This window comes from Rattus norvegicus, chromosome 17, assembly GCF_021556685.1.
Source record: "Rattus norvegicus strain SHRSP/BbbUtx chromosome 17, alternate assembly SHRSP_T2T, whole genome shotgun sequence".
NCBI lineage: Eukaryota > Metazoa > Chordata > Mammalia > Rodentia > Muridae > Rattus > Rattus norvegicus.
Genome location: NC_141550.1, coordinates 28,962,380 through 28,989,370, shown reverse-complemented (window position 1 = coordinate 28,989,370; position 26,991 = coordinate 28,962,380). Strand labels below are relative to the sequence as shown.

The window sequence follows — 26,991 nt, the reverse complement described above, 5'->3', positions numbered from 1 at the left end:
TGGGGTACCTTGGAACTCTCCATATAGATCAAGTATGCTTCAAACTCCAGGAGAGCCACTGGCCTCTCCCTTCTCTCTCTGCCTCTACTATCTCCTTATACTGAAATTAAAGGGGTGGGCAACCACACCTGACACTATCAGTGACTTTCCAGCATTGATTGATGTGATCCTGATTTCTCTCTTCATTCCCTCAGTCCATTGATTGTATGTAATATGTTCTTTGTCCTCCACCCCTCAGCCCCCCGCCCCAACCCCTGTAGGGCTTCTCTATGTAGTCCTGGCTGTCCTGTAGCTCACCTTGTGGACGAGGATGGCCTCAAACTCAGATCCACCTGCCTCTGCCTCCCTAGTGCTGGGATAAAAGGTCTGTGCCACCACTGCCTGGTTCAATTTTAAGCATCAAACTAGCTTTATATTGTTGGTCATGATGTAGAATGTTGTCAGTATACGTGGGATTTTAATCCTATTAGTGTAGTCAGTTATTTCTTATGATGCTATGTGGGAAAGCATTTGCTGAAGTATATATGAACTGCCTCAAGGAATACTGGAGCTTTGTCATCATTCGGGGTGTGCTCAGGTGAGGAAAGTTTAGTTACCTCACAGGCATTTTTCTAGCTGAAGTAGATTGTAGCAACACTTTGCCTCATTCATCTCTTTCATACAAAGACCGGAGAATAGAAGCAGTAGGAGATTCTATGGATCAGAGTCCATTTATGAGACTGGATCCCAACTTTGGTTTGAGGTAGAGCAGTCTTATGGCACTTAAAATTCTGAGACCATTCTTTTGTAAAGCGAATACAGTATTTCAAGATTGGTTGACTTCAGAATTTTAAACTTATATTCTATGTTTACTGTACTCTCTGTGGTTTAGTATTTACTAAAGTATTGTCAGTGACCTCATAAGATAAGCAATGTGAACATTAAGAATTGACTTCAAAGTTAAAGTGTTAATAATTCAATTATACATATTTAGTTAATTTGATATTAACCCTCCAGTCAGGCGTGATGGAACATATCTTTAATCCCAGCACTTGGAAGACAGAAGCAAGTGGATCTCTTTGAATTTGAGGCCAACATGATCTAGTAGAGAGAGTTTTTAGGCTAGTCAGACCCTGTTGAAAATGTTTTTTATTTTGATCACTTTTACTTCCCAAATCTTAAACTTGTAAATCATCATTACTCATAAAGCTTAGTTCTGTGTTGGCCACAAATGCCACCTGTGACTACAGAAGTAGAAATGAGTTCTCCAGACACACTGTAGGGGTTCATGATTTGTGTGTGCTTTCAGAGTTCTACCTTCCTAGAGGAGTTGGGATTTTAAACCAATAGGGTTCTTATTTGCTCCACTTGACTGTTCTTCCCTCTGGTTTTAAATGTTTTATCCCCCAGGGTCCTTTAGATTGGTTGTTCTGCTCCCTTTTTAGACATGCCACTTGTCTTTCTGTGTCACTGCTAACCACAGCTCTTGCACATAACCCTGATGAAGGTTTTCTTATTATAATTGCTGTTGTTTTGTTAGTGTTGTTTTGTTTTTGTCTTGAACAAGGTGTCTCTGTGTCACTCAGGGTTTGAGTGTTAGATCCAAATGCCAGAATTACATGTATGTGCCACCATGCCTAGTAGATACTGACACTGCTCATTAAAATGTTTTAGTATATCATTAGGAGGAGAAAAGTGGGAATCTAAATGTAATGGAGGGAGAAACAGGTTGTAATCAATATCACACAAGGAAACAGCACCAAGGGACACATGACTAGGCTTTGTTCCTTTATATGCTGTTCATCAGTGTGCCTAAAAGGTGAGTAGGCAGTAGCATATGGTAACATACATACGTACATGTGTTCGCATGTTTGTGTGTGTGTGTGTGTGTGTGTGTGTGTGAGAGAGAGAGAGAGAGAGAGAGAGAGAGAGAGAGAGAGAGAGAGATTTGGTTGGATTATACAATTTTAGGTTGAATAGTCTTAACAGTAGCTGTAGACTGAACATACAAGGAACCCAGTAGCTGTTTACTCTGGAAGCCTCTGAACAAGAGGACCCGTGGTACAGTCCCCATCCAAAGCTGAAATGTAGTAGCTCCCTGGTGAGTGGATGGTAAAAGGCCACATTGAAAGCTGAAGAAGCCAGAGCCAGTGCCCATGCAACATCAAATGCACTTGGGAAGAACAGAGCTGACAGTGCCACCTGGTTCCCTCTTCTACTTTCTTCCATTCAGACTTCAAGCCTATTGTTTGATGTTGCTCACATTTCAGAATAGTTTTCCCTCTTGGTCATGATGGTCCTACATGCCAGTTCTCTCTAGAAACCCCCTTGCAGACAACACGCAGATGTGTGCTTCACTAGTCTCAGGCATCCCTTAATCCATCCAACATTTACTATCATAGATGGTTAATCCATTCCTGTGTCTAGTGCCCTACTAGAGATGAGATGGTCTTGTGACATGTGTACATTATCCTGGATATGCTAAGAGAGTTGTTTTCTCTGGGGTGAGGTATGTGTCCTTGGGGTGGAGTAGTGGGCGTGGGCTGCTGGCATATGTTACTCCCACATCTTTGTGGTGGATGATAAAAGAATGAGGCAGGGATGGAGACTGACCCATTCTCTGTGATCCCAGTTTGTAAGTAATGGACAGTCCCTTACTAAGAGTATAGATAAGGTAGGTGATATGAAGCCATGGTCATACTGTCTGCTGTACTGTACACTCAGTACTTTATAAAGTAGTCTTCGTGTTAGATGGTTTTGCTCAATGCCACATTCTTACCACATTGATGGCAGGTGAATCGTGAATAAATTAGAGGAGTTAACGTCATGCAGTGGGTTTGTCAGGGTGTAATTCATGGGTGAAGGCATGCCTTACAGTGGACATATGCAGTCTTCCTGGGCACCACAGTAGTGCTTCATCCCCATAAACCTACTGCAAGTTAAAAGTCATTTAATACCTGATAAATGTGTCAATCATACAGTGGGGAGAAATTATAGACCAAACCATTATAAGCTGGAAGATTAATTTATCATTTAGAGGGAAGCCTCTAAGAGCAGAAGTGCTACTGTAGAAAGTTACATACTCTTCCAAAATGCATTTTGACCGATGGTGGCTAGACATAGACATACTGTGTTGCTAGACATACTATGAGCCTGTTTGGGAAATTATTGTACAATAACCAAGGAAAGGTCTATGAGGTTAGGTAATTGCCCCATTCGGGGTCTGGTTATCCTTCCTTCCCCCGCTGCTTCACTGTGTGTCCAGTGACACCAGGCAGCTGCTCTGTGGCTTGGCCGTGAGTCTTCTGAAGGTCGGTGTTCATGCTTCTAGTTAGTACAGGTGAAGCTGGTGGCATTGGAGTTTCTCCTCCACATCTCATACTTCCCAATTGAGGGGGGAAAATACTTTCTTGATAGGTAGTATGTACAAAGTAATTTCTACAAAAAGAGAAAATATTTTTGGTATTTTTTTTTTGTTTTAATTGCAGTATGGTCTGTTTCAGCAAAAATATTTTCATGAGAACTGTTTTTTTAAAACCTCCATTTAGAATACCTTTGTTCAACAGATAATTTAACAAGACAAAACGTTGTCAAATAAATTGCCACTTTCATCCTTTTGAATGTTTGGCTATATTTAGGTGCTGTGGAATTTAGTCTTTCTCCAATTAAAAATAGGATCTCAAAAACATTTTTCTCCTACAGATCTGTGTTTCAGAGTATTCTCCGCCTTTCAGAGGCTTTATAATTCATTTCTTCAGTTCATTACTTGGTTTTATGTTTATTTCACTGTTTACTTGTAAACTCTGATTTCAGAAGTTGGCATTTGCCAAAGACCTCAAAAAGTACAAGTAGGGTGTGTATGTGCGTGTGCATTCTAGGAATTATTGGCTTCTGGAAACCTTTGTTGAATGTTTCAATGGATTTCCCCACTGTTTTAAAGAAACATCTCTTCTAAAAGGGTCCAAGTCATTTGTGATACTCAGATTGACTTTTAAAAGTAATCTTTTGAAGGTCTACCTGTGTACACCACAAGAAGAGACTGCGTACTATTTATAAGATGGAGTACTTTTGTTGTACACACACACACACACACATGCACATTCAACTGCCTACCTACCTTATGCACATATGAGAAAATTTGTGTTTGTGTGAAAACAACAGACCTTCCCTAAAGGACCAGTGGGTCAATTTGTAATGCTCTGTCACAGGGGCTGGAGAGGTGGCTCAGTGGTTAAGAGCACTGACTGCTCTTCCAGAGGTCCTGAGTTCAATTCCCAGCAACCACATGGTGGCTCACAACCATCTGTAATGGGACCTGATGCCCTCTCCTGGTGTGTCTGAAGACAACTACAGTGTACTTATATATATAATAAATGATTCTTTAAAAAAGAAAAAGAAATGACTCTGTCACATGTACTGATCTGCTATGGTGACAATATGTAAATAAGTGTGTGGATGTGCACCAAGGAATGCTAAACATTTCTTTAGCAACACCAAGATATGAATTTTTATACTTTGTATACCCAATAATTTATAGTTTAGGGGGCTTTTTCCGGCTACTGAAAGCTGATGCAGAACAGTCTCACCCGACCCTGTGGCCTGTGCCAGAGCATGAGGCGGGTGGATCTGGCTCAAAGGTCACTGTTAATGACCCTTACCCTGTGGGTTAGGTGAAAATTATAGTCAGTAAAGCACTTGAATTTCTCTTAGAAAACTGGAAATGATGTGATGTCGCCTGTGTCTGTAGGGGCCATCATTTAATGGCAGGACGTTTCCGGGGAAAGCAGATGGGATTGATGGGAACACACCATTTAGTAAATGGAAAGTGGGAGTTGGCAAGCTTGGGAATGCTTGGAAACTCCACATCTGCACTTAATGTCCATTCTGAGTATTCCCTTCCTTAAAAGTGGGTATTGAGCCGGGTGGTGGTGGCACATGCCTTTAATCCCAGCACTCAGGTGTTCAAGGCCAGCTTGGTCTATAGAGAGAGTTCCAGACAGCCAGGACAACCCTGTCTTGAAAAACAAGGTGGGGTGGGGTGGGGGAGAGAAAGAAAAGCGGGTATTATACTAGTTTAGAGACTGGCTCTCATGGGTCCACTGTGGCACATATGGATAGATATGCAAATTACACAGTCATCATTAGTTTGCTTGAGCAGTGAAACTACAATTCTTGTTCACTAAGCCCATATTTAATTTTTTAGGTCATCTCGATTACAGTAGCCTATTGCCAAATGAAAGCAATCAAAACAAAGAATGGATTTAAACCATAAATGAGACACGCGGGAGTCCACTGTCTGTCTATTCTCCAGTGGTCCAGTGGTCCCTGAACAGGAGAGTGCTGTCCCATGCTCCCTTTATGACAGAGAGTGTGTGCAGCATGTGGTGGATGCACTTGGGGTCAGGAAGAGGCCCAGAGTAGGTGGTTTATTTCTGGTTGGCTGCAGGAGCCTGCTGAAGCAGCTCTGTTCACTGACATGTGAGACAAGAGTAAAGCAGAAGAGTAAGACAAACTAGACACAGACTGGATCCACACTACCATTTTTTAATGCAATAGTGAATTATAATATGTAATTAAACATGGAAAAATACAAAGGCCAACCCACTTTGGATAACGTGACGTCAGGTGTAAGACTAGTCTCGGCAAACCAAGACATAAGGTTAGCCTAATTAATCCGTAAGATCAAGCGTTTCTGGAGTCTGAATGGTTCTTCTCTTGTTTCAATTTGGTCAGCAAAATAATGCGGTTCCTGCAACAGTCTCAGATCCCGATCAAGTGTCCCCTGCAGTTCAAGACGCGGAGACTCAGGTACAATTGTCTCTTCCCTACTTAGTACACAACGTGGGCTGCCCGTGGGTGTCAGGAAGGGGTTTTCACCTGTGTTCTGAGCCAGCATCATTGGCATCTGAGAGAAGCTCTGAGTTTCTGGCTCCTGTCTCAGATTTAGGTTAGTAAGTGCTGGAAACTTTGGCCCATCTAGTTTTAAAAGATTTATTTTCTTTGTGTGTGTGTGTGTGTGTACATGTATCCCATGCGTAAGAGTCCAGAAGCAAAAAGCAGATAGATCCCCTGCAGCTAGCTAGAATTACAGGCAGTTGTGATCTGCCTCATAAAAGTGCTGGAAACTGAACTCAGTTTCCCCTGAAAGAGCAGCAAGCATTCTCAACCCTGAACTGTTGCTCCAGCACTACACCGGTCTTTTATCTAATTACCCATCATCCTCCTCTGTTCTCCATGAGCTGCTGTGGCCCCCACTGTTGTAAAGTCGAACTTTTCACCACATCTGTCTGTCAGCTTGGTAGTTCTCACTCTATACCTTTCTGTGACGCCGTGTTGGTCGTGTTTTGCTTCTGTTTCTCTCCAGGCTTCGTGTGATCTAGCAGGGTTGATTCTCAGATCATGTCTGTGTTCTTGGCCATGTCCCTGAGATTTGTGAATGTTGATTGGGGGTCATCTGTGGAGCTCAAGGCAGCAGGCTTCCCATTGCTGGAACCGTGCATCTGAGTCTGTCGTTTCTTCATGTGGTTCCCCATACAGATCAAGTTCTGCCTCAAAAACACGCTTTCTTCAAGTCAGCTGGGGTGGAGAGTTTTAACTTCAAATCTGCGTTTGGACTGGCCAAAGAAAAAAGTCCTAAGGTTCAGTCGTGTTTTAAAACCAAGCAGCAGCTTCTTGGTCTCTAAAGAGAGGGTGGAGTGTCTCAAATCAAGCTTCCAGCTCTTCAGGGTAATGGCTGGCTCTGAGAGGCAGGGATGATGGTGGTGTTGTGGGGGAAGAGGGAGTTCTAGCCTCAGTTCTGTGCCTGATAAACACTATCTGACTGTGATCCATCAGCAGAACACATGATCAAATATGGTAAAGCTTTCGGGAAGACAAATTGGTTTTTGGTGATTTAAATTGTTTTGTATAACAGAGTCTCACAGAAATTAGAGTGATCGTTTATGGCAATTAAAAATGTTTAGGGTTACTGATAATAGCCCCTCTCCCACGAGTCAGTTTGGAAATACTTGCTCTACCAGGGTCACTTGCCTCTTTTCAGAGTGGGAATGTCCTTTTTTGACAAACGCATAAACAAGCAGTCATCTGAGAGTAGCACACAACTTATTTGGAATGTCGTCAGCAAAGTTCTTCACAGGCAAGAGCCACATTGCATTGTGACCAGCTGCCCTGAATGTCTACTGCAGTGAAAAGCACGCCAGTGGGAGCTGTTTGTAGGGACTGTTAAGCGCCCGACTGCACTCCACCTGTGCTTTCCCCCTTACTTAGTTGTAAGACGTACTGAGAGTTGAGGGTCTTAAGTCTCAGTCACCCGGGAAGCTCCATTTAGCTGTCTGTGGCCTCTGCAGCCAGCCGAGACTCTTGTTGGTAGCCCCTTCAGCCTCTTGTGAAGCCAAGAGTCGGGGTTGATGGTCATTGTATATCCCAGATATAACTTCTCTTTGGCTTGTTGAAAACAACTTGATCAGTTTCCATTTCCATAACTTAAGCAGTCACCATTGAGGAACTTTAAAGAGCTGTAATACGTCAGTTGTCAGCGCTGATGCTGTGATTATTGATCAAATGTAGGTTTAATCCTATTTGCCTTAATGATGGCCTTTTTAAGAGCATTCTGGTCGTTTGGGGGCATCTTCATTGAAGCTCTTGTCTTATTCTGTCATCTTGCCTTTAAGCTCTTGAAGGCAAAGATCATAAAGTAATGGCATTAAGATTGCATGAAGCGCCATTCTGTGGTACAGGGATTTCACGATACTGTTGAAACCTGTTGGAAATATGGAGCGAGAAGCCAATTACAAAAACAGATAATACTGAATTGGCACAGCGAGCCTTGATGGAAGTATACATTGCACCTGCCTGCCAAGTACAGGAACTTTTGAGGTTAAAAGAATTATGAACAGGAAGCTGAGGATGCGATTGTTAGCAGCAGACAGCATGTTTATGTGTTGTCTTTCCTCCAAGATTCTTAATGATCTTAAATATTCTATTATCTGTGCTTTGTTAGGAATTAATTGGGCATTGCTATATTGTCTTTCTCTGGTGCTTTTGTGCCTAAACGTCACTGTTTGAAGACTATCCCAGACTATAAGCGGATGAAGCCAGTGTTCCGCCCCACTATCCAGGTCACATAGTTAAGTGGTTCTTACCACTGTGCCTCTTACCTGCTAGACCCATGTCCAGTGGACACGGAAGCAGGGCCTGCATGAATGGGCCTTACACTCTGTGGAAACTACCGGATTACTCTTGTTGTTACAAGCACTCCACAATTAGAGAGGACATGGTTTGAGAGGGAGGATAGTGGCCATGAATTTGAGTCAGCAGAAGGCATGGCAGAGGCAGCAGGCTGAGGAATGTGCTTCTCTGTTCACTTTCTCCTTTTCTGTTACTCAGCCCAGGACCCAGCGGCCAGGCAGATTCAGGGTGGGTCTTCATCTTCAGGTAAACCTCTGAAAACATGCTCATAGGCACGCTAATGGTTGTCTCTCAAGTGACTCCAAATCCTGTCAGGTTGACAAGGAAGCTTAACCATCACAACCATGGAAGAAGATACAGGTGAGACAGAAGTAATGTAGGCAAGGGATCGGAGGAGCAGATCCTCTGCTGCTGCTCCACTGGTTGTATTAGCTGAATGACTGTAGGTCAGCCATTTGCCATTAGGATCCTCTGTCCTGTGAATGCATAGGTTAGAATGAAAATGTGTTGTGTGGGTAAGAGGGAGGGTGTTGGTAAGAAGCCGTGATGTGTGCAGATAATGCTAATAGCTCACTAATAGTTGTCTTTACCCAGTGTTAGCTTACTGAAGCTCCACCCTAAAGCTTCAAGCCAATGGTCAGAGGTGCAGTTCCTTTCCTTCTAAGAATTATACAATGGCCCCAACATTTACAGTGGTGCTAAGAACACCAAATGTGCTCATTCTGCGGCCTTAGACTGAATGAGTTTAACTTTCTGTCTGAGACGGGTGGTAAAATGGTAGCGAGATTCAGGCTGTGGTATGCATTAGGCCTTAGTGCAGAGCCTTGGCAGAGAGCCTGGAGGGCCTGGGTTTAGCTCTTGTGCACTGTTCTCACAGAGGTGTGAGCACCTTGCTGTACTAGAGATCTCCATGCAGGGAATGCTCAGCAGGCTGTCCCTGGATATGATCAGGAAGCAGAGCCCAGGTGTTGTCTGTAGTTAAATGAGCCTTCCCCATCTCTCCTTCCCCACCTGGGGGAGCTGTCAAGTGGAACCAGGACAGGGGAGCTGGAGAAGATCTCCTTACTTCCTCCCTGTGAGTCTGCTGGTACATCGCACCCACATGCTTCTGGACAGCTGAATCACTGTAGCCACGAGTGTGTTGAGACTACCAGCCTTGAGTCATGGGAAGTATGCGGCTTCTGGTCTTTAGTCCTTGCTGGATAGTGAACTGTGGGGTGGGGAGCCCCAAGAGATCAGATTCAAAGGGCTGTGGTAACCATGTGCTGGCCACAGTGCAGCATCATTCCCTTTTCTGCAGTAGTTGATTTGTTCATTCAGTCATTTTTGTCCCGGCTGGGTCAGCTTCTAGGTCTGCCTCTCATGAATGAGCTCATCTGGTTGTTTTCTGATTAACTGTGTTAGGAAATTTGTTCCATCTTTTGTATTCCTGAGAACTGGGGGTTGGGCTTAAAGGTTCGGTGGTACTCAGATTGCCCTTTCAACATGAGGAGACACTACTGACAGACCCAGTGCGGATTCTTTTACTGGCAGGTGCTGGTTGATGGATGTGCAGTCTGCTGTGAAGGGCTGTGTTCCCCCTGAGTGACACCTACGCACCAGGCTTGTGGCACTGAACATGTCCCTCTGGTGGCTACTGGGATGTGAGGGGTTTCTGGGACCATTCTTTCTATATTTAGTAGGAAAAAATGTTTTTGTGATGAAGGTTCTCTCAACAGTTGAAGTCAGCTATGGTTCTTCCTAAGAAAGGTAGGGCTACTTTTAAACCAGTTTTCAAAGTTCATAGAAGTTAATAAGTCGGGATTTAAATTTCTCTGTGTAGCACCGCTGTGGGCCCGCTCACACTGCCGCAGGTGTGGCAGGCAGGTCTGCTTTTGTTGTTGTTGAGCATGTAGCTTCGGGAACCTTTCTGTGGGCTCTTTGACTGTTCTGACACCACCCGTCATTGGCTTTTCAGTACATGTAAGGTGGCGCAGGCCTTCCCTGTGTGGCTGAGGAAGGTAGTAACTGGCTGGTAACCACCAAGCTCTTCATGTATAGATCCCATTTGTACTTAATGAAGGCCAAATGGTTCACTTAGAACACTTACCACATTTCATCCTTAACACTGTTTTCATCTTGACACAAGCTTCAGTTGAGATGAGGCTGCCAGACTGGCCAGTAGGGAAATCTCTTGAGGCATTACTTGATTAATGATTAATGTGGAAGGATCCAGCCCAGCCCACTGTAGGCAGTGGCATCCCTGGGCAGGTGGTCCCGGGCTGTATTAAGCAGGCTGAATGAGACACGAGAAGCAATCTGGTTAGCAGCGTTCCTCCTGGTAGCTGATTCTGTTTCTGCCTTGAGTTCCTACCCTGACTTACTTCCTGGTGATCTGTAAACTGTGCAATAAAATAAACCCTTCTTACCCCAAGTTGTAACAGAAACAAACTAGGAAATCCTCATAGTAACCCTGAGGGTGGGAACTTCCATTTTCTAGTATAAAATAAGGCTGGCAAAGCTCAAGGGAAAGCTGAGTGGGGTGTGTGTGTGTGTGTGTGTGTGTGTGTGTGTGTGTGTGTGTTATGGGGACTTGGGGGTGTATCAGACTGAGAATATAGTTCAGTCAAGCTTCCAAGCTCCCAAAGTGCACATCATACTGCACAGCAAGCTGTCTCCCTGCCCCGCCCTCCATCCCTCTCCATCCCTTGTTTAGTACCAAGGATAGCGCAAAATCCTCTTACCAGTGGCACCACCTTCCTTGCTAACCTGCTGGCCCCTCTTGTAGATTAGGGCTCTGCCTCTTGCCCTTCTTCCTTATGACAGGTCTTTTCCTTCTTTACAAAGAGTAACTACCACGTCTGTGTGCAGGATGGAGCCGGTCCCCTGTTGATATATTGTCTTCAGGCCCACCCAGGACTCTCCTCTCATTGGGCAGCGTTCTAGGATAGCTTACATGTCACCTGTTCCCTTATATGCCTTTTTTCTTCTGCCCTGGATCTTGCACTGTTAACATCTTAGTTTTTCCAAGCACCCAGGCACGCCCAGCATCTCTGGGGATTGTTTTGTTTGCCTTTCCAGGAAACATGTTTCTGTTCCTGGTAAGTCCGCTGAAGGGCACGGTCCACATCTCTCAGAGTACAGTCCACTGTGCATGTAAGGTTTGACCTAGCTTTGCTGCAGTCCTTTTCAGTCTACACAGGTGTGGATGATTAGCCCCCAGGATGCACTTGGGCAGGCCAGTTCTTGTTGCTTGAGTTCATAGCTTAATGCCAGTGAGCATCCTACAGGGCACTTCAGAACACTCTTCCTCAGCCCAGTTTTCTGAAAGGCCAGCCAGCTCTCAGTTAACTCTTTATATGAGACAATAAACAACTTGATGTTTAGTCATGGATTTGTTCCTAGCAGGTCAGAATTAGAATTTGGGATTTTCTAATACCCAAAGCTTACTATGAAGTCTCTAAGTGACTCATTTTGGTGGGTCAAATGACATGATCTTTGATTACCTGGTAGCTATGTGTGTCTCTGTGTGTCCTAATGTGTGTGCACACATCAGTCTGTTTGGCATGTGCATGCGTGTGTCTATCCCCTTACTTTTAGAAGTACTCCGTGTCACATCTGTGACTGCAGGGGCAGGGAGCAGTGTGCCTCGTAGGTAAGACAGTGGTAGTTTATGGGAGCATGGTTCTGCCCATCCCAAGGATATGCCCGAGGCACCCAGACAGATTTCAGGTTGGCCAGCACTTGTGACCACTTGCCTCAAAAGTGTAAAGAGCTGTTCTGTTAGTTGGGATCGTCTCCTCCCTGGTGGCTGTCAGCTGAGGCTGGTGAGTCAGGGCTGTGACTGGGCTCCATCAGCTGCCCAGTAAGATGCTTGGGAACTTCTCTAGGTGCTGAAGCCCTAGACCTGGCTGTGTCCACACGAAGTTGCTTTAGCTGTTCCACACAGCGACAATAGAGTAGGTCAGATGGTGGTTTGTGGGACCCGACACATCTGCTGTAGTCTCAAGTGAAAACTCAGCGTTGGATTGGTCCTCTGTAACACCTTTGTGTGTGTTAGCAGCCTTTAACCTGGTTAAGCCACGAGCCCTTTGTGGGATCTGACTTTAAAAAGAAGGAAAAAGCGGGGTGGGATCACCAGACTTTAAACATTGAAGATGAGTTAGAAATGTCCCAGCCCCCTGTACAGAACCATTAGAACGCGTCACGAAGCATCCATGAGCATTAGCCTTACTGTGCAGAATGGTCCGCTCTGGTTCTTTTATGAAAGGCCATCAATTTAAATGACTTAATGGCGCATGTAGGGGTCTGTACCTGCAATTAGATAGGGGTAGCTCTTTGTGTGCAAAGGAGCCAGGCTTTAGAATCTTGCTTTGATCGTGGCCATGATGATGTTCAGACATGGTTCTTGGGTTTGTTGTCTGTCAGCTGCCAAGAAGGGCAGCTCAGAACTGGCTCTATGCTCAACTCCAGGCAGCCGGGGACACTTTTGATTTAGTTTCTGGTACATTAAGCTACTGAGATCTGACCCACAGCATTTATGTGCAGTAGGGGGATCGCTCTTACAGGCTTAGCAAGCAGACCACCATCGTATTCCCAGCATAGGTGTGCAAAGCACTTTGGCATATAGCAGTGAGCTCACACAGATGAAGAAGAAGCCAATAAATAGGATGCCATATGATGTGTGAGAACATTGATAAATGTTCAGAAAAAATAAAGGGGAAGGGACCTGGAGTGTCAGGATAGTGCTTGATACCTTAGGACGTCTCCTGGGGTGTTGTTGGACTGCCTGAGAGAGGCCTTTGGATAAAACCTGAAGGAAGGGAGGGAAGGAGGGAGGACTGAAGGAAGAACTGCACTGCGGAGGAAGCAGGAAGTGTGGAGGCCCCAGCCTGGGACAGCAGGGAGGTGTCCAGAGATAAGAAGAGGCCAGGCCCTAGGCTTTGGGGGTGTAGTGTCACAGTCACAGAAAATCTATGAAGAGCACAGAGTGATTAAGGCACATGTTCTCAAGACCCCAGAAGTACTGCTGGAAACAGTATGGTACCCTGAGCTCACTAGGTCAGAGGCATACTGGGGGTTATAGTGGTGGCTACAGTAACAGACCTGGGGCGGAAGAGACAAATGAGGGCCTAGAAGGCCAGCACTGGAAGCAGATAAGAAAGAAAGCAGGTAAACAAAGTAATGCGTTGAAAGAGCACTAGGGCCCAGCCAGCTTACAGCATGCAGGAAGTCATGGTGCTGACTCTGTAGGACACTGAAGGTGTCAGGACCTTCAGCTAGCACCTACCACTGAGGCTCCAGGTACTTGTGTGTGGCTGTCCCTGTTGCCCTGAGAATCCCGACCATCTAATCTAGGGGAGTTGCTGTAAAAGGGACCTTTTCTAGTTAGAGAAATGCAGGGGGTGTAAAACTAGTGGTAGCAGCCACATTGAAAAGATACAGTAACTCTCATATGCACAGCAGTCCACATTGACTTAAGAGGCTGGGCTTGCTGCTCTGCTGGAGCACTTACTGCCATAGGTGGGGCTAAAATTCAGGGAGAGTCCACAAAAAGAAGTCTCTACCAAGACCCTACCTTTTCCTACTAACTCCTGTTGCAAACTGAAGGTCTTCAAACTAGGGTAGGTCGCATAGCACATTTTGTTGCCTTGTGATGTCTGAGTCTCCTAAGTGGCACATGGAGGTTACCAGTGTTCAAAGTTATTGCCTATTTACCTCTCTCTCTCTCTCTCTCTCTCTCTCTCTCTCTCTCTCTCTCTCTCCCTTCTCTCTCTCTCTCTCTCTCTCTCTCTCTCTCCCTCTCTCTCTCTCTCTCTCTCTCTCTCTCTCCCTTCTCTCTCTCTCTCTCTCTCCCTTCTCTCTCTCTCTCTCTCTCTCTCTCTCTCTCCCTTCTCTCTCTCTCTCTCTCTCTCTCTCTCCCTTCTCTCTCTCTCTCTCTCTCTCTCTCTCTCCCTTCTCTCTCTCTCTCTCTCTCTCTCTCTCTCTCCCTTCTCTCTCTCTCTCTCTCTCTCTCTCTCTCTCCCTTCTCTCTCTCTCTCTCTCTCCCTCTCTCTCTCTCTCTCTCTCTCTCTCTCTCTCTCTCTCCCTTCTCTCTCTCTCTCTCTCTCTCTCTCTCTCCCTCTCTCTCTCTCTCTCTCTCTCTCTCTCTCCCTTCTCTCTCTCTCTCTCTCTCTCTCTCTCTCTCCCTTCTCTCTCTCTCTCTCTCTCTCTCTCCCTTCTCTCTCTCTCTCTCTCTCTCTCTCTCTCTCCCTTCTCTCTCTCTCTCTCTCTCTCTCTCTCTCTCTCCCTTCTCTCTCTCTCTCTCTCTCCCTTCTCTCTCTCTCTCTCTCTCTCTCTCTCTCTCTCTCTCTCACACACACACACACACACACACACACTCCACTAAATCACTAAATTCTATCATGGACTGAATTTGAGTTTGTCTCTGTGCTGTTGCACAGAAAGTGTCCTACAGAGCTGGGCCTGCTGGTGTATACTCAGTACTCCCCACGCTTGGGAGGTAGAGCTTCAGGAATTCGAGGCGAGCCTTGACTGCATAGCAACTTTGAGGCTTGCATGAGTTACTTGAGACCCCCGTCCCAATCTGTCCTGACAGGGTAAAACTTGTCCTTCATCCAGCTTTTACAGGGAATTGCCCTACATTTGATGCTTCACCCCAAACTCCGTCCTCGTTTAGGAGAGAGCGCCCTCTGCTGAAGGAGCCTGATTGAGAGGTGCAGTTCTGCCATCCAGTCCAATTTCTCACCTCACAGGTTGTCTCTCGCCACTTTTCCTTCTGCACTGCACAATGCACAAGCTCCAGTCTCTTCCTCGTATTACCCGCCCTTCAAGTCCGGTTTATTTCTTAAGATGAGGGTTCAGCACAGAAGCCTCATTTACTTACTTTCTCTTGAGTATGTTTCTTGTCTAAGGCTCTTACTTCCCATCCTCCCTCCCCCAAGTAAAAACAGCTCTGTATTTAAGAAACACATTGTACCTGGTGAGTCAGGCTGTAATATGAAATCCATGGAGGATGTGGCAAATCCTGCGAGGTGTTAGCAGAGCTGAGCCCATTCCTTCCATTGATGATTCCTTCACGTGCAGCCATATTGCGTGCCAAGCTCCTGACTGTGCCGTAAGCACATCTGGTCCCCAAGCATTTTAGCCAAGGATAGTCCCCTTGCACCTGTGTTGCCTGGTTATACAGTTGCGCAGCCCAGAATCATGGAGCCCTGTCAGAGCTGGGCAGATATGAACTCAGACAATGCCTAGCCCACCTGCTCCCCAAGCTTACCGTGTATTTTCCTTATGACCCTCCTTTGGCTTAGGTTTTCCAGTTCACGCATATGCCATAGTTTTTCATACCTTCGTATGTATTATAATTGAGGGCTGCCAGAATACGGAATAGTGGGCTTTTAAATCAGACTCCTGAGGTTCAAATCCTGGCCCTTCTCATGGCTGCTCCTCTAACAAACACCTTGTTTCCGACTTCCTCCTCAGTGGAAAGGGAGAGACAGATTAAGATCTGTCACCTAGGGTTTTGGAGGAATTAAATGAGTTAATACATAAAGAACTCAAGCCAGCGATTGCCACATAAGCTCTTGGAAATGTTAATTAGCTGCGTCAAATGTCAGGCACCCGCTATGCCCCTTGTTCGTTTTGGGCCTGCTTGTGACTGATTCGTTTTGTGCTGGAATCAGACTTGTGAACATTTTTCACTGAATTGTTTTTGTTCACTGTATGGCTTTTCTGTTGGTTTGAAGCTGGCCATTCTGGGAGGCTTTCTGGAGCAGCTTCTATCCCTGCAACAGGCAAGGATTCTAATTCAAGGGGAGTTCCTGTCTGGGCTGTGTGCGTCTCCTTGATCCTTTTTCCTAGTACTGGTTACTACACACAATTCCTACTGGCTTTAGCACCTCACCCGCGCCTGGGTACATTGCACCTTTGAGCTGGTCACCCTTGCTTTACAGATGGGGAAACGGCAGTTTTCCTCCAGCAGACCCAGGGGATGATCTGTGGGATGTTACTACACATTTTCAAGTCTTGGTCAAAGGAGGCCACATTTCCATAAAAGGACATCATTATCATGGGCTTTGGCATTAGATAATCATGTTTAATTACAAATTATATTTATGGGACACTTCAGGCAGTCTCAAGTGTTCAGTGAGTTGAGCACCTGTGTGTGCTGCACCCCATATAGTTGGACTGAAGGTTTGACGTTTGTGGACACACTGTCACAAGATCAAGCTTATGCTCTCAACTGTTTCGACTTCTGGTGATTTGGGCATTGGGCATTGCATCCCACACCTGTACACTTAAAGCTATCACTGTTGCTTTCTAGCCATGCCCCCTCACTCCATCCACCCACCAGCCCTGTCTTGGAGTTTCCCTGTTAGTGACTGTGGTGGTGTGACAAAGGAACTAACATTTGGGTGGTAACTCCCACTAGGGGCTTAGTATCAGTAAGAACAATGTGGAAATTGGTATTTATTAATTAGAGACCATTTATGTCACTCATGAAGAAGGCTTAGGCATGCGTAGCACAGTCAAAATGTCAGTGAAGAGTGTAGTACTAGAAAAAAAATGTGCCTTTTCTAGTTTATGGTTCACTTGGTGACACCTAGAAAGTAGACACTCTAGGATAGCCACTTGGGCCTGGAAGACAACACGGAGCCAGCCGCCTATAGTGAGTGGGCTGTGGACAGAGCTGTCATCATGGAAATGCAGGCTGGAGGAGCTGCTGCCCCAGCCTGTGCCAGATTTGAGCTATGCTTCTGTCAGATCTTGTGAGCAGCCTTTCCATGGAGGTAAGGAGGACAGAACTTGATAATGACAGTGATCACCTCTTAGAAGCATAGCATGAGTCAGGCATGGCGGCAGAGATCTGTGTGACCGTTGCACTTGGGAAGCTGAGGCCAGAGAATGGAGAGTTTCCAAGCCAGTCTGGGCGTCTTAGGAAATTGGTACCCCACCTTTCCTGAATGCATCCCAGAATGCCTGAGACTCTGTTCCACATTAAATTGGTCACCAAGTCATCGGTGTGAAGGTGTGTTGCCTGTATGAGGTTGCTCTTTAGAGGAATGAACTGGAGATTGGCTTATTGGTGCCCTCGCCGTAACCCATACCTTTAATGAAACTGGGTTCAAACTGATTTGGTTTTGTGCCATTTTATTCTGTATACCTAGAACACCTGGGTTACAAGGGTTTGATTCTGGCCAGGTTGTAAGATCCATGGGCAAAGCCCTTAGAAATCATGTTCTAACACATGTACATGCATAACCCTGGTCATGACTTTGAAGAGATTCCTAACTCCACTCTAGAATCCAGAAACAAGATAGTTATCAAGAGTATTAATTCCCTCTTCTTGACTTGCTGTGGATGCCACAAGCTGTGTGGACACACAAAACTCTCCAGGATGCAAACCAAGAGGTCCTCAGCCTGGCGTGACCCTGAAGGTCTAAGCTCTGAGAGACGTGTCAGTTCTGCTGTTTTGTTTTTGTCAAGTAGGTAGGATGAGCTCACTCTCTGATTTGAGACTATTAAATGTGCTTCAATGAACGAGATTCCAGCTGGTAACAACTGACTCTACCAACTTTTATTTTTATAAAAGGAATTCACCCTTGCCCGGACATAGAACCGTTACTATTATATGAAACAGTATTATTTACAGCTACCCTGTCAAATAATTCATTATTTTAACACATGATCTAACAAGGTAACAAATGCCTCACGCTTCTAACTTTGGGGCAACTTGTTTAAATACATATAAAAGCCTGTTGTACATAACAGTGTGAGTTAAGTCTGTATTGTTTCTAGATAAAATATCAGGATAGCTCTTTGATTTGTTCATCTTTAGCTTGTCACTCCAGAGCCATTTCCTCATGAATAGCTAGAGAGATGGTCTCATTAGCGTTGCCTTCTTCTGGAGCCTGTCAGCTCCTCCCTGGCTAAGTCAAGCAAGGCATGTCTGCATGTTGCAACATCTGCCCTGTTTCCTGGTTAACATAGAAAGGCAGTGCCTGATTTTCTTGTTCTTTGGAGCAAAGATGAGGTTATTTCATGGTCAAGAAGAGAGGCTTATGGTCCTCACCAGCTAACCAGAAGGCTTCCTTGTCATGTGTAGTTAGCCTCACTTGACTAAGGTGGCTGGACTCTGACAAACAGGGTTCCTATGGCAAAATGGCTCTTCCCAGGAGGGTGAGTGATGGGAAGTTTCTCCAAGGAAGCCATTGTTTTCCACAAACATATCAAAAGGAATTTAAAAAAAACTAAGCCACATTTCATAGATAATGTATTGATGTGTAAAACTCTGGGCTGACACTGGCTGTCCTTACTGCTCACCCTTGTCTCTTGTGGGATCTGAGACCATTTGCTAAGACATAAGAAGACAGAGCTGCCTTGTGTATTTCTGAAGAAAGGAGACAGTACATAGTAAAAAAAGGTTTGGAAATAATGGTGGCTGAGAAGATGCCATTGTAGGTTTTTAAAAATACAAATATTTTCAAAATGAAGTATACTAAAACCTACACCAACTTGATCTGGACCCAGGCTCTTGCCACAGAGCACAGAAGATCAAAGCTGAGCTCGAGTTTGACAGCACTGGAGAAGGAGGGTCTCCTGAGAAGGACCCAGTGGCACCCAGTGCAGGTCTCAGCAGCAATTGGGAGCAAGAAGCAGGGAAAATAGCTATCCTCTGGACCCCTTCATACAAGCGCTGGGAACCTTTGCCACTGGTAAAGATATCAAAAGATATTTTGGAGGAAAAAGAAAAAGAAGAAAGCAGAGCCAGAAAGCTGAGAGAAAGGATGAGTAATCCGTGGAAGAAGAAGCAGGAATGTTTGAACATTCTCAGCTACACGGAGCAGCCAACTTTCATGGCCATGAATCTGGGGAAAGTAAAATCAAGTGACAGTTTTGTAACATCAGGAAGACTCACAAGAATGTTATTTCCTTCTCTGTTATTCTGATAGGGGAAAATATGTTTAGATATAATTAGCAGACAAGCATTTTCTTTGTTACTTTTCTGTTTCTGTTTACAAATATCCTCACAAAAGCAACTGGATGATGAAGGGTTTGTTGCGTCTCACTCAGTCTCAGGATGCAGTCCATCCTGGCAGGGATGTCAAGGCCATGGGAGCTAGAAGCAGCTATTCACACTGCATTCATAATCAAGAAGCAAAGAGCAGTGAATGCTTTGTGCTCATTTCACCTTAGGATCATAGCCCAGGGAATGGTGTCACCCACGGTGGGCACAAATTAAGTCATGGGCATACCCAAAGGCCCCCTTCCCAAGATGATTCTCAGTCTGACCAGCTTGACAGTTGAGATTAACTGTCACTCAGCTGTCACAAGCATATTAGATGGTTTAAGAATAGCCACTCAAAAGCATTCAACTTATGAAAAGGGAAAAAGAAATATATAAAACAAGAATAAATAGAATGAAATCATCAAAATAGATTCAGGTAAGTTAATCACAATAATTAAGTGATGGACTCACAGAGAAACACTTAAATGTTCTTAAGTGCTGAAACTAAAATTATGTGGCACCACGCTTGACAAATGCATTTTTAATTAATCCTTGTACCAAGCCACAAAGCAGCAAACACCAAGAACACTAGAATTCATGCTATGTTCTCTGATTGTAAGTTCCTAGATTAGAAACTGAATGTTTCTAATTTTGGAAATTTAAACTCATTATTATCTTGTGAGCCATTGAGGAAATCAAAGGGAAGTAAGAAAACACCTAAAACTGAATCATTGTTAGCATTGTGTTTGAATTACAGATTACAGGAAGAACATCAAGAAAGTCAACAGAAAAAAAAAATAATAGAAAATGAAAGCATGGATTCCCCTGAGGGTCCAGATCTAAAACTTGGCCCTTTAAAAAGAAGGACAAGAGGATCGAACTAAACATTGGGAATGAAGGCGCCTTATCAAGGCGGACATCACAATGCATGTAATATCAGGGATCGCCCAGATTGGTTCAAGATGAAGGGGCACATTAAGGACATGGATCCAGTTCATGGACAAGACCCCCACACTTGCACACCAACATTCCAGACCCACAGAGCTCACTGATATCTCCTCCCCATTCAGAAGAGTGGGTCACCCTAATTCCTCCTTCACTTTGTTTTATCTTCCGTTTTCAAACCAGCACAAAATCTCTACCACAAAAGAAAGGGCTCCTTAAACCCATGATGTCCCGCCATGCTAACAGTTGCACGCTTCGCCATTTGTAGTTCATCCGTGATCTCACAGCTTTTCTTGGTAGGTTAATTTATTGTTTTGTTTTGGATGTGTTTTAAAGCAAAATCTGTTCTTCAGATGGTTCTTAGCTTACAGTAGAGCTGCTATGTTTTGGTTAACCTCTTGTAATTTGAAAATACCCTAAAGTCAAAAGCAGCTACCACCCTGGGTACCACCCACCAAGCTCTTCAAAAGTGTGGCAGAGAACCAGATGTTTACCTTCCTGCTTGCTTCCTCCAATCACCTTGCTAGCTGGAAGCTTGGCTCGCCACCACACAAAACAGGATCTGTTGACAGCAGCTGAAGGTGGGTTACACAGACCTGACACATTTAGGGAAGAGAGAACAGGAAGGGAGACTCAGGGTTACAGAGAGGGAGGGAGTGGCAGTGGAGAACCAAAAGAGTAGCATCCCCAAAAGCAAGTGGCTTCAAGAAGGGATGATTAAAAATACCAGGCCACGTTAGAGCTGTGAGGCTTCAGGTGTGTAGAGGAGTGAGTTGGTAAATCCTTTGTACTGGGTTTTGGAGGAGAATATGAAACTTGACAAAATTACCAAAAACAATTTCAGGGCTCTGTGTATATAGTTGGGCACACAGTGATAGATGTAAAGAACGTGTATTCGTAAAAACTATACTTGGGGAAGCACGGTGGAAATGGGCAGAAATTGACTGGAAGAACACAGAGAGGTGTTTGCCAGTGAGCACACAGAGCTGACCTTTGAGCTTTGTAGCGGCGTCAGGATAGGAGTCCGCCTTGTGGTGCTGATGCTAGCGGATGCTTTCCGTTTCGTCAATGCACTCAGTCACTGCCTCCTAAGCAGCCTTAGTGAACGCACGCGTCCACTTGCCGTTCGAATTGTGTTTTGTGGACTGTAGAACAGCCTTGTTACATTTCACACAGGGGTGAGTTTTATTCCTCTGATAGATGTGCTCTGTTAGCAGAAGACTGGGCTTTTAACAGCAAACTACCAGCTTATAATTGAGAACATTTTTAATTAAACCCAGTGGGTGACATAGATGTACAAATGTCTCTTCTGTGAAGAGCCTGTCTTGTGCCTGATATCTTCTGTGCTCGGTTTAGTTTTGGCGTGCTTTGGGATTTGTATTATATTCTTTGCTCTTCTTTCTGCTGTAAAAAACGTGGCTAAAACAACTAAGAAGAGGAGATTTACTGGGGCTCGTGGTTTAAGAGAACACAGTCACCACGATAGGGACTCTAAGAGTCAGGAGTTGCATTACTGTTGCACGGGAGGGAGCACAGTCAGTGTGACGAGGGTGGGGCTGGGAGCTACTTTTGTGGCCAAGGAAGCCTGCTCACAGCTCAAGTTCATGAAGGAGGTGATTAGTATAAGCCTCCAAGTCCACTCCGCAGCACCGGCCTCTTCAGCTGAGCCCTTCTGTAGGGCCCCAGACCACTTCCACCAGCTGGTTCAAACCCATGAGCCTGCCCAAGACTTTTATACACAAGTCTTTGCAAGACTGAGTGTTTTGTTCATGGAACAGGAGGTTTAAAAGTGAATATTGTGGCAAAAGTTTAAAATTGTAAGGTAAATGCAGACAAACTATAGTTTTTTTTTAACTTTTCTGTGATGTTATGAAAATAGAACTAGGCAGAAAATTCCGAGCCTCAGCATTTCTAGTTATCTATTTTTCGCCCCTCCACAGTTCTGTCTTTGTCACTATCCGTTTAATAAGGCCAGGCTGTACAGCATAGTACCAGTCATTCAGATGCTCAACAGAAATGTCTTTCTATGACTTCCTAAGCTTTCCATTTAGCATGTTTGGTGTGTGGGGCCCGAGAGAAATAGCTAATGCTTTCTTCTGTTCTGAGGCAACCCACGAGGGATCTAGTCGTGAAGGGAGCCCATAGTTGTGTTTGCCCTTGTGGCATTGTGTGAGGTTGTTCCGAGTCACCCTGTGTATACAGTACACACATGCAGACTATTCAGTTTGTAATCTGTCGAATGTACAAGCAGTAAATACATTTATTTGTGCCAGATGCCATTCTGCATGCATATGGGGGGGGGGAGGGAGAGAGAGAGAAAGAGACAGACGAGCCTGGGAATGTGTCTTATTGGGCTGTCTTTTTTTTCAACAGTATTTCCCTTACTATTTTTAATTATTTTGATTTGGGTAAACCTCTTAAGAAAAAAGTGAATCAGGCTGGCAAGACAGCTCGGTAGATAAACTCATTTGCTGCCACGTCTGGCAGCTTCGGTTTGATTGATTCCAAAATGGGTGGGTAATATAACAAGTGTCAGAACTTTCAGCGAGGAAGATCCACTGAATCTTATTCATAGAAAGCTTTCAGTCTCCCTGAGGAGGGGAGAATTTCAGTATCCAGAGTGGCCTCGTGCCCGCTGGCGTATGTTCTGTCATCTTGCTGCTGTGCATGTAGTGCCCACACGATGGAGAAGTAGATCACGACATCACTGTGATGTGCAGTAGTCGGTGGACGGAAATCCACATACACTATAACCTAAGCAGAGCCTTCCTCCTTTGCCTTTGTTCCGAAAGTCAGCTTAATACATAGCACTTTAGAAAACACTTGAACTGTAGCCTTACTTTTGCCAACCTGCTTTAAGAATAAACCGGGTGAGTGGAATAATACAGAGCCCTGTTACTGAAGGTGGTAACAAGAGTGTGCTGTGCTGTGCTGTGCTTTAAGAGCTTGGCTCAAGATGGTTGAATGGGCACGCTCAGGGGATGCAGCCAAATGTAGCACAGCCATGGAGGAGTCCTCACCTGCCCACTCGCTCTCCTGCTCTCCTGCCTGTCTGAGCGTGAGCACGTGTGGGTGTCTCCAGTTCCTTCCTTGGAACTTCCAGTTCCCGGTAGACTGCTTTAAAAACCTCCCGTGCTCACTGTAAGGTTGCAGAGCTCTGTCAAATCCATGCTCGACCTCCAAAGACCTTCCTCACTGCCGGGTAAGCCTCCAAAGACCTTCCTCACTGCCGGGTAAGCCCTACACTTGGGTAAGATAAAATGATATTTGTGTTTACTGGTGCTTTGTTTTATGAGTGACTTAGAATTTGTCCCACCCACAGTTTGTAGTGCTAGCCGTACTGATTTAGAAGAGAAAATTATAGAGTATCAATTTTCTTCTTATGCACAGCATCTCTGTCTGACTTGGCAGTGGCTCTGTTTCGTGCACGTGCACTCGTGTTCAGTGTTGGCATTAGAAATGGCTGTGTGCTTCACCACCACTTAGTCCTTGGGAACTATTATGCTGGGCTGCTCATAGGAAGCTCTGTTGTGTAGCTGGGGGCTGCTGCTCACCCACCACATTTTTAGATACTGTTGGCCAGAGACTCTTCTCATGCCAAGAACCGTTTAGATGGTCTTCTGTTGTCTAGGCTGTGAGAGGTACAGTAGAAGATGCATAGATCTTGAGTGACTACTGCCTTCGAGACACCAGGACCGTTGTCATCCATGAGATTCTCTCGTTTCCCTTTCCTTGCCTCCGCCACACACAAACTCAGTGTCTTTGTTCATACCACTTCTGCCATGTAGCATTTCACTGCCTAACTACAAGGTCACCTGAGTCGGTAGCACTCTTTTGCTCTAACAAACACGCAAGATAAATCAATTTACAAAAGGTTTATTCGGGCTAAGGGTTTCAGAAATCTCAGCCTGTGGTTGCTTGGCTCTGTTGCCTTTGGGGAGGCGGCCAGCAGAGTGCACACCATGGTAGGAGCGGGGAGTGAAGGAAGCCACTTATCTCACCACATCCTGAGAGCAGAGGCACACACGGGCTGGAGTTGCCAGTGTCCCCTTCAAGTGTCACTCTCAATTACTTAACTTCTTCCTACCAGCTACAATTCTCACCTTGTATCCTTGCTGCCACCTTGCACTTAGGAGACCAAGCCTGTAGAACATGTTAAACAACACAGTTCTTAGGCCAAAAATGACTTTCGACTATAGGAGACACTGTTGAGGACAGTGAAACCTGGAGCAGCATGTACTTGGGTCTTAGAGAGATGCTGACTAGGGAGGAGCATCTACTAGGAGGGGTCTTTACAAATAGCTTTATAAAGGCAGAACTTTGTCTCATTTGTATCAGGGTCCTGCTCCCCACCCCCTATTTCATATATTGAAACACAACCCCTCTTGGGCCACTGTTGCAATAATGTTAGCCATTTTATAAAAGGCTCCAGAGTTCACTGGAACCTTCTGTGTGGGATCACACAGACGTTGCATTCTGAGGGGATTGGTCACCATTGGGCACTCCAGTCTGCTGGTACCTTGACTGTGAACAGTGAAGTTGTGTCATTCATAAATAACGTAAGCAGCCCAACAGACAGACACTGTTGGTGCTGAGCCTGCAGTGCTCTGCGTCTGTGCCATCCCATCCCCCACCTACCTACGCACCCTGTGGCTTGGGGAGATTTTGATGAAGTCTTGTTTTCTTGCTTTCATGACTATGCTTTTTTGTGACTCTAGGGACTTTTTTTTGTCTCCTCCCAAACCATAAGGATGGTGTCTTCATGTTTGGTCTAAAAGTTTCATGGCTTTAGATTTTATTCCTGGCTTATAATGTGTTTTGAATTAACATGATAATGAGGATTGTGGTTCCATTTTATTTCACTTTTTAGCAAATGGATGTCCAGGATTCTAGTACCTTTTTATTTTGTGGTGACGGGTCTCCTGCAGCACAGGCTGGCATTGAGGGACAAAGTATGCAATAAAAAAAAGTATGTTTGACTCTTGCCTCTTTCTCCTGGGTTTTGTTTACATGGTGGCTGACAGTCAAATCCTCGTGTATGCACTTGCAAGCGCTCTGCCAACTAGGCTTTCCTCCCAGGTCTCCCACGACCGTTTACCAAGAGAACTTGATCAAGTGGGCTACGGACGCTTTTATAATAAGCAGAGTCAGTGTGTGGCTGCACAGATGGGCGTCTTTCTAGATAATTCCCTTAGGTTTCGCTCACTGAGGCTGATGTCCCCATAGTCCTTTAGAAGGATAACTGTTAGGACTCTGCTTACCTATCTGCTTGTTATCCCTGTCTCGTTCCCCCAAATCTCCCAGGTCTTGTGACCCTCTAACCTGGTCTTCCCCCATTGGAGTAGCCACTTTGTAATAAATGACTCAAATGGAACAAATGTAGGGAAGCCCCAAGGGCTCATTGGAAATACCAAACTGAAGAGCTGGGTGGCTGACCCTCAGAGTGCCGTCTTCTTCACCTAAGCAGAGCTGCTGGTCTGTCTGTTGCTCCCACTCCAAGGGTAGGGCCTTTACACTCAATCTACAGAGTTCTCCACAGTGCCCTGACCTGAGGTACTGATGGCTCAGGTAAGCTACAAACTGCGATGTGCCCTAGCTGCTTCTCTGCAGCTTCATGGGCAGCAAATGCAAGCAGAACCAACATTCCTGGCCTTGGGTTGACGGCCAGAGTCCTCACAGTTCTCTTCTGTGACTTTTGGTGCGAGCACACCCACTCCTAGTCTCTACAGTTGTCTAGCTTTTTTTCTGTTGCTTAGAAAACCACTAAAATCACTAAAACCCTTCTTTCAGCCTGCAGAATTGTTGGAGTCACACATGGTTGTCCCCAGGACCAAGCTGCTCTGGGCCTCAGAAAAGACTGACAGAGCAAAGGTGTGGTCCACTCCTTTCCCCCACTACACAGAGCTGACTCAGCTACACCAGAGGAAGGATGCTGCCTCCTAGCTCTCAGGTGGGCAGCAAGAGAAGTGGACTCTGTTTTTAGACAGGCCCTCCAGAAAAAGGACAAACTTCCATAGTTTGAACTGAACCATCCATCTTAAATCTAACCTGTGCAGAAGCACTGTTGCGGGCAATCAGCCTGGGTCGCAGTGGCACAGTGCTTCCGAGAGCCAGTGTGCACGGTTGGGACTCTGTTTCTTGTGTGAAGACCAGGCCTTCTCTCCCCCAAAAATATGATAACTTACACCTTAGGGTTGAAGGAGAGCCTCAAGTATACACAGAGAGAAATTATCAGATCACCTAGCCTTCATATCTGAGATAGTGGGAATCTCTCCAGTCTGAAATTCCGTTGATTATTGGATCAGTTGTGGAGGGATCACTGTGTGTTCTCCATGGGCCCTTACCCTGAGAGAGCCACAGACGAGTGGCAGGATGTTCATCCAGAACTCTTTGAAATTTCCTTGGCACTGGAGGATGCTCTGTTAACCTTGACTCGCTGGCCAAGGTTTTGTGGACGATAGAACATTCTGTATTTCCTCACTCCGGCCACAGCGGGATCCTGCAGATGCTAAAGCAGCCAGTTACACTTATGTTAATGGCCTCAGCCAAGAAAAACGACACGTCAACTCAGTGAATGAATCCTGTTTCAATACTATTTGACATCTTTATGCAGCCTGCCAGACATAATTAAGAGACATGTTTTTCATGTGGATTCACATTTCCATTTGGGTTCTTGTAGTCTGAAGAAGTTTGTCAGTATTTCCTGTAGAGATCCACTAGCAACAGAATCTGTCTTTATCTGGAAATATTTAGCACAGTCTTATGTTCGCAACACGAAGTGCAGACTGTTGTTTTGAGCAGAGACTAAAGGCAGTCCCACAGAGGACTTAGGAAGAGACCCACAGCCTCGTCCTCTATCAGCAGACAGCAGCAAAGGGGTGCGCTGTTGGGAA

The 26,991-nt window shown here is 45.2% G+C and overlaps 1 protein-coding gene across 8 annotated transcripts in view; it reads left to right on the top strand.

Moving 5' to 3' along the window:
• Cdyl (chromodomain Y-like) overlaps window positions 1-26,991 on the top strand; it is a 217,029-nt gene that overhangs the window by 126,104 nt on the left and 63,934 nt on the right. For 3 of the 8 annotated variants that reach the window (XM_087591021.1, XM_087591017.1, NM_001014145.1), the window contains 1 exon segment: window positions 5,713-5,787. The exons of 3 other annotated variants lie outside the window; for them this stretch is intronic. In XM_087591021.1, the coding sequence (XP_087447147.1) occupies window positions 5,713-5,787 (75 nt within the window). 8 annotated transcript variants of the gene reach the window in all.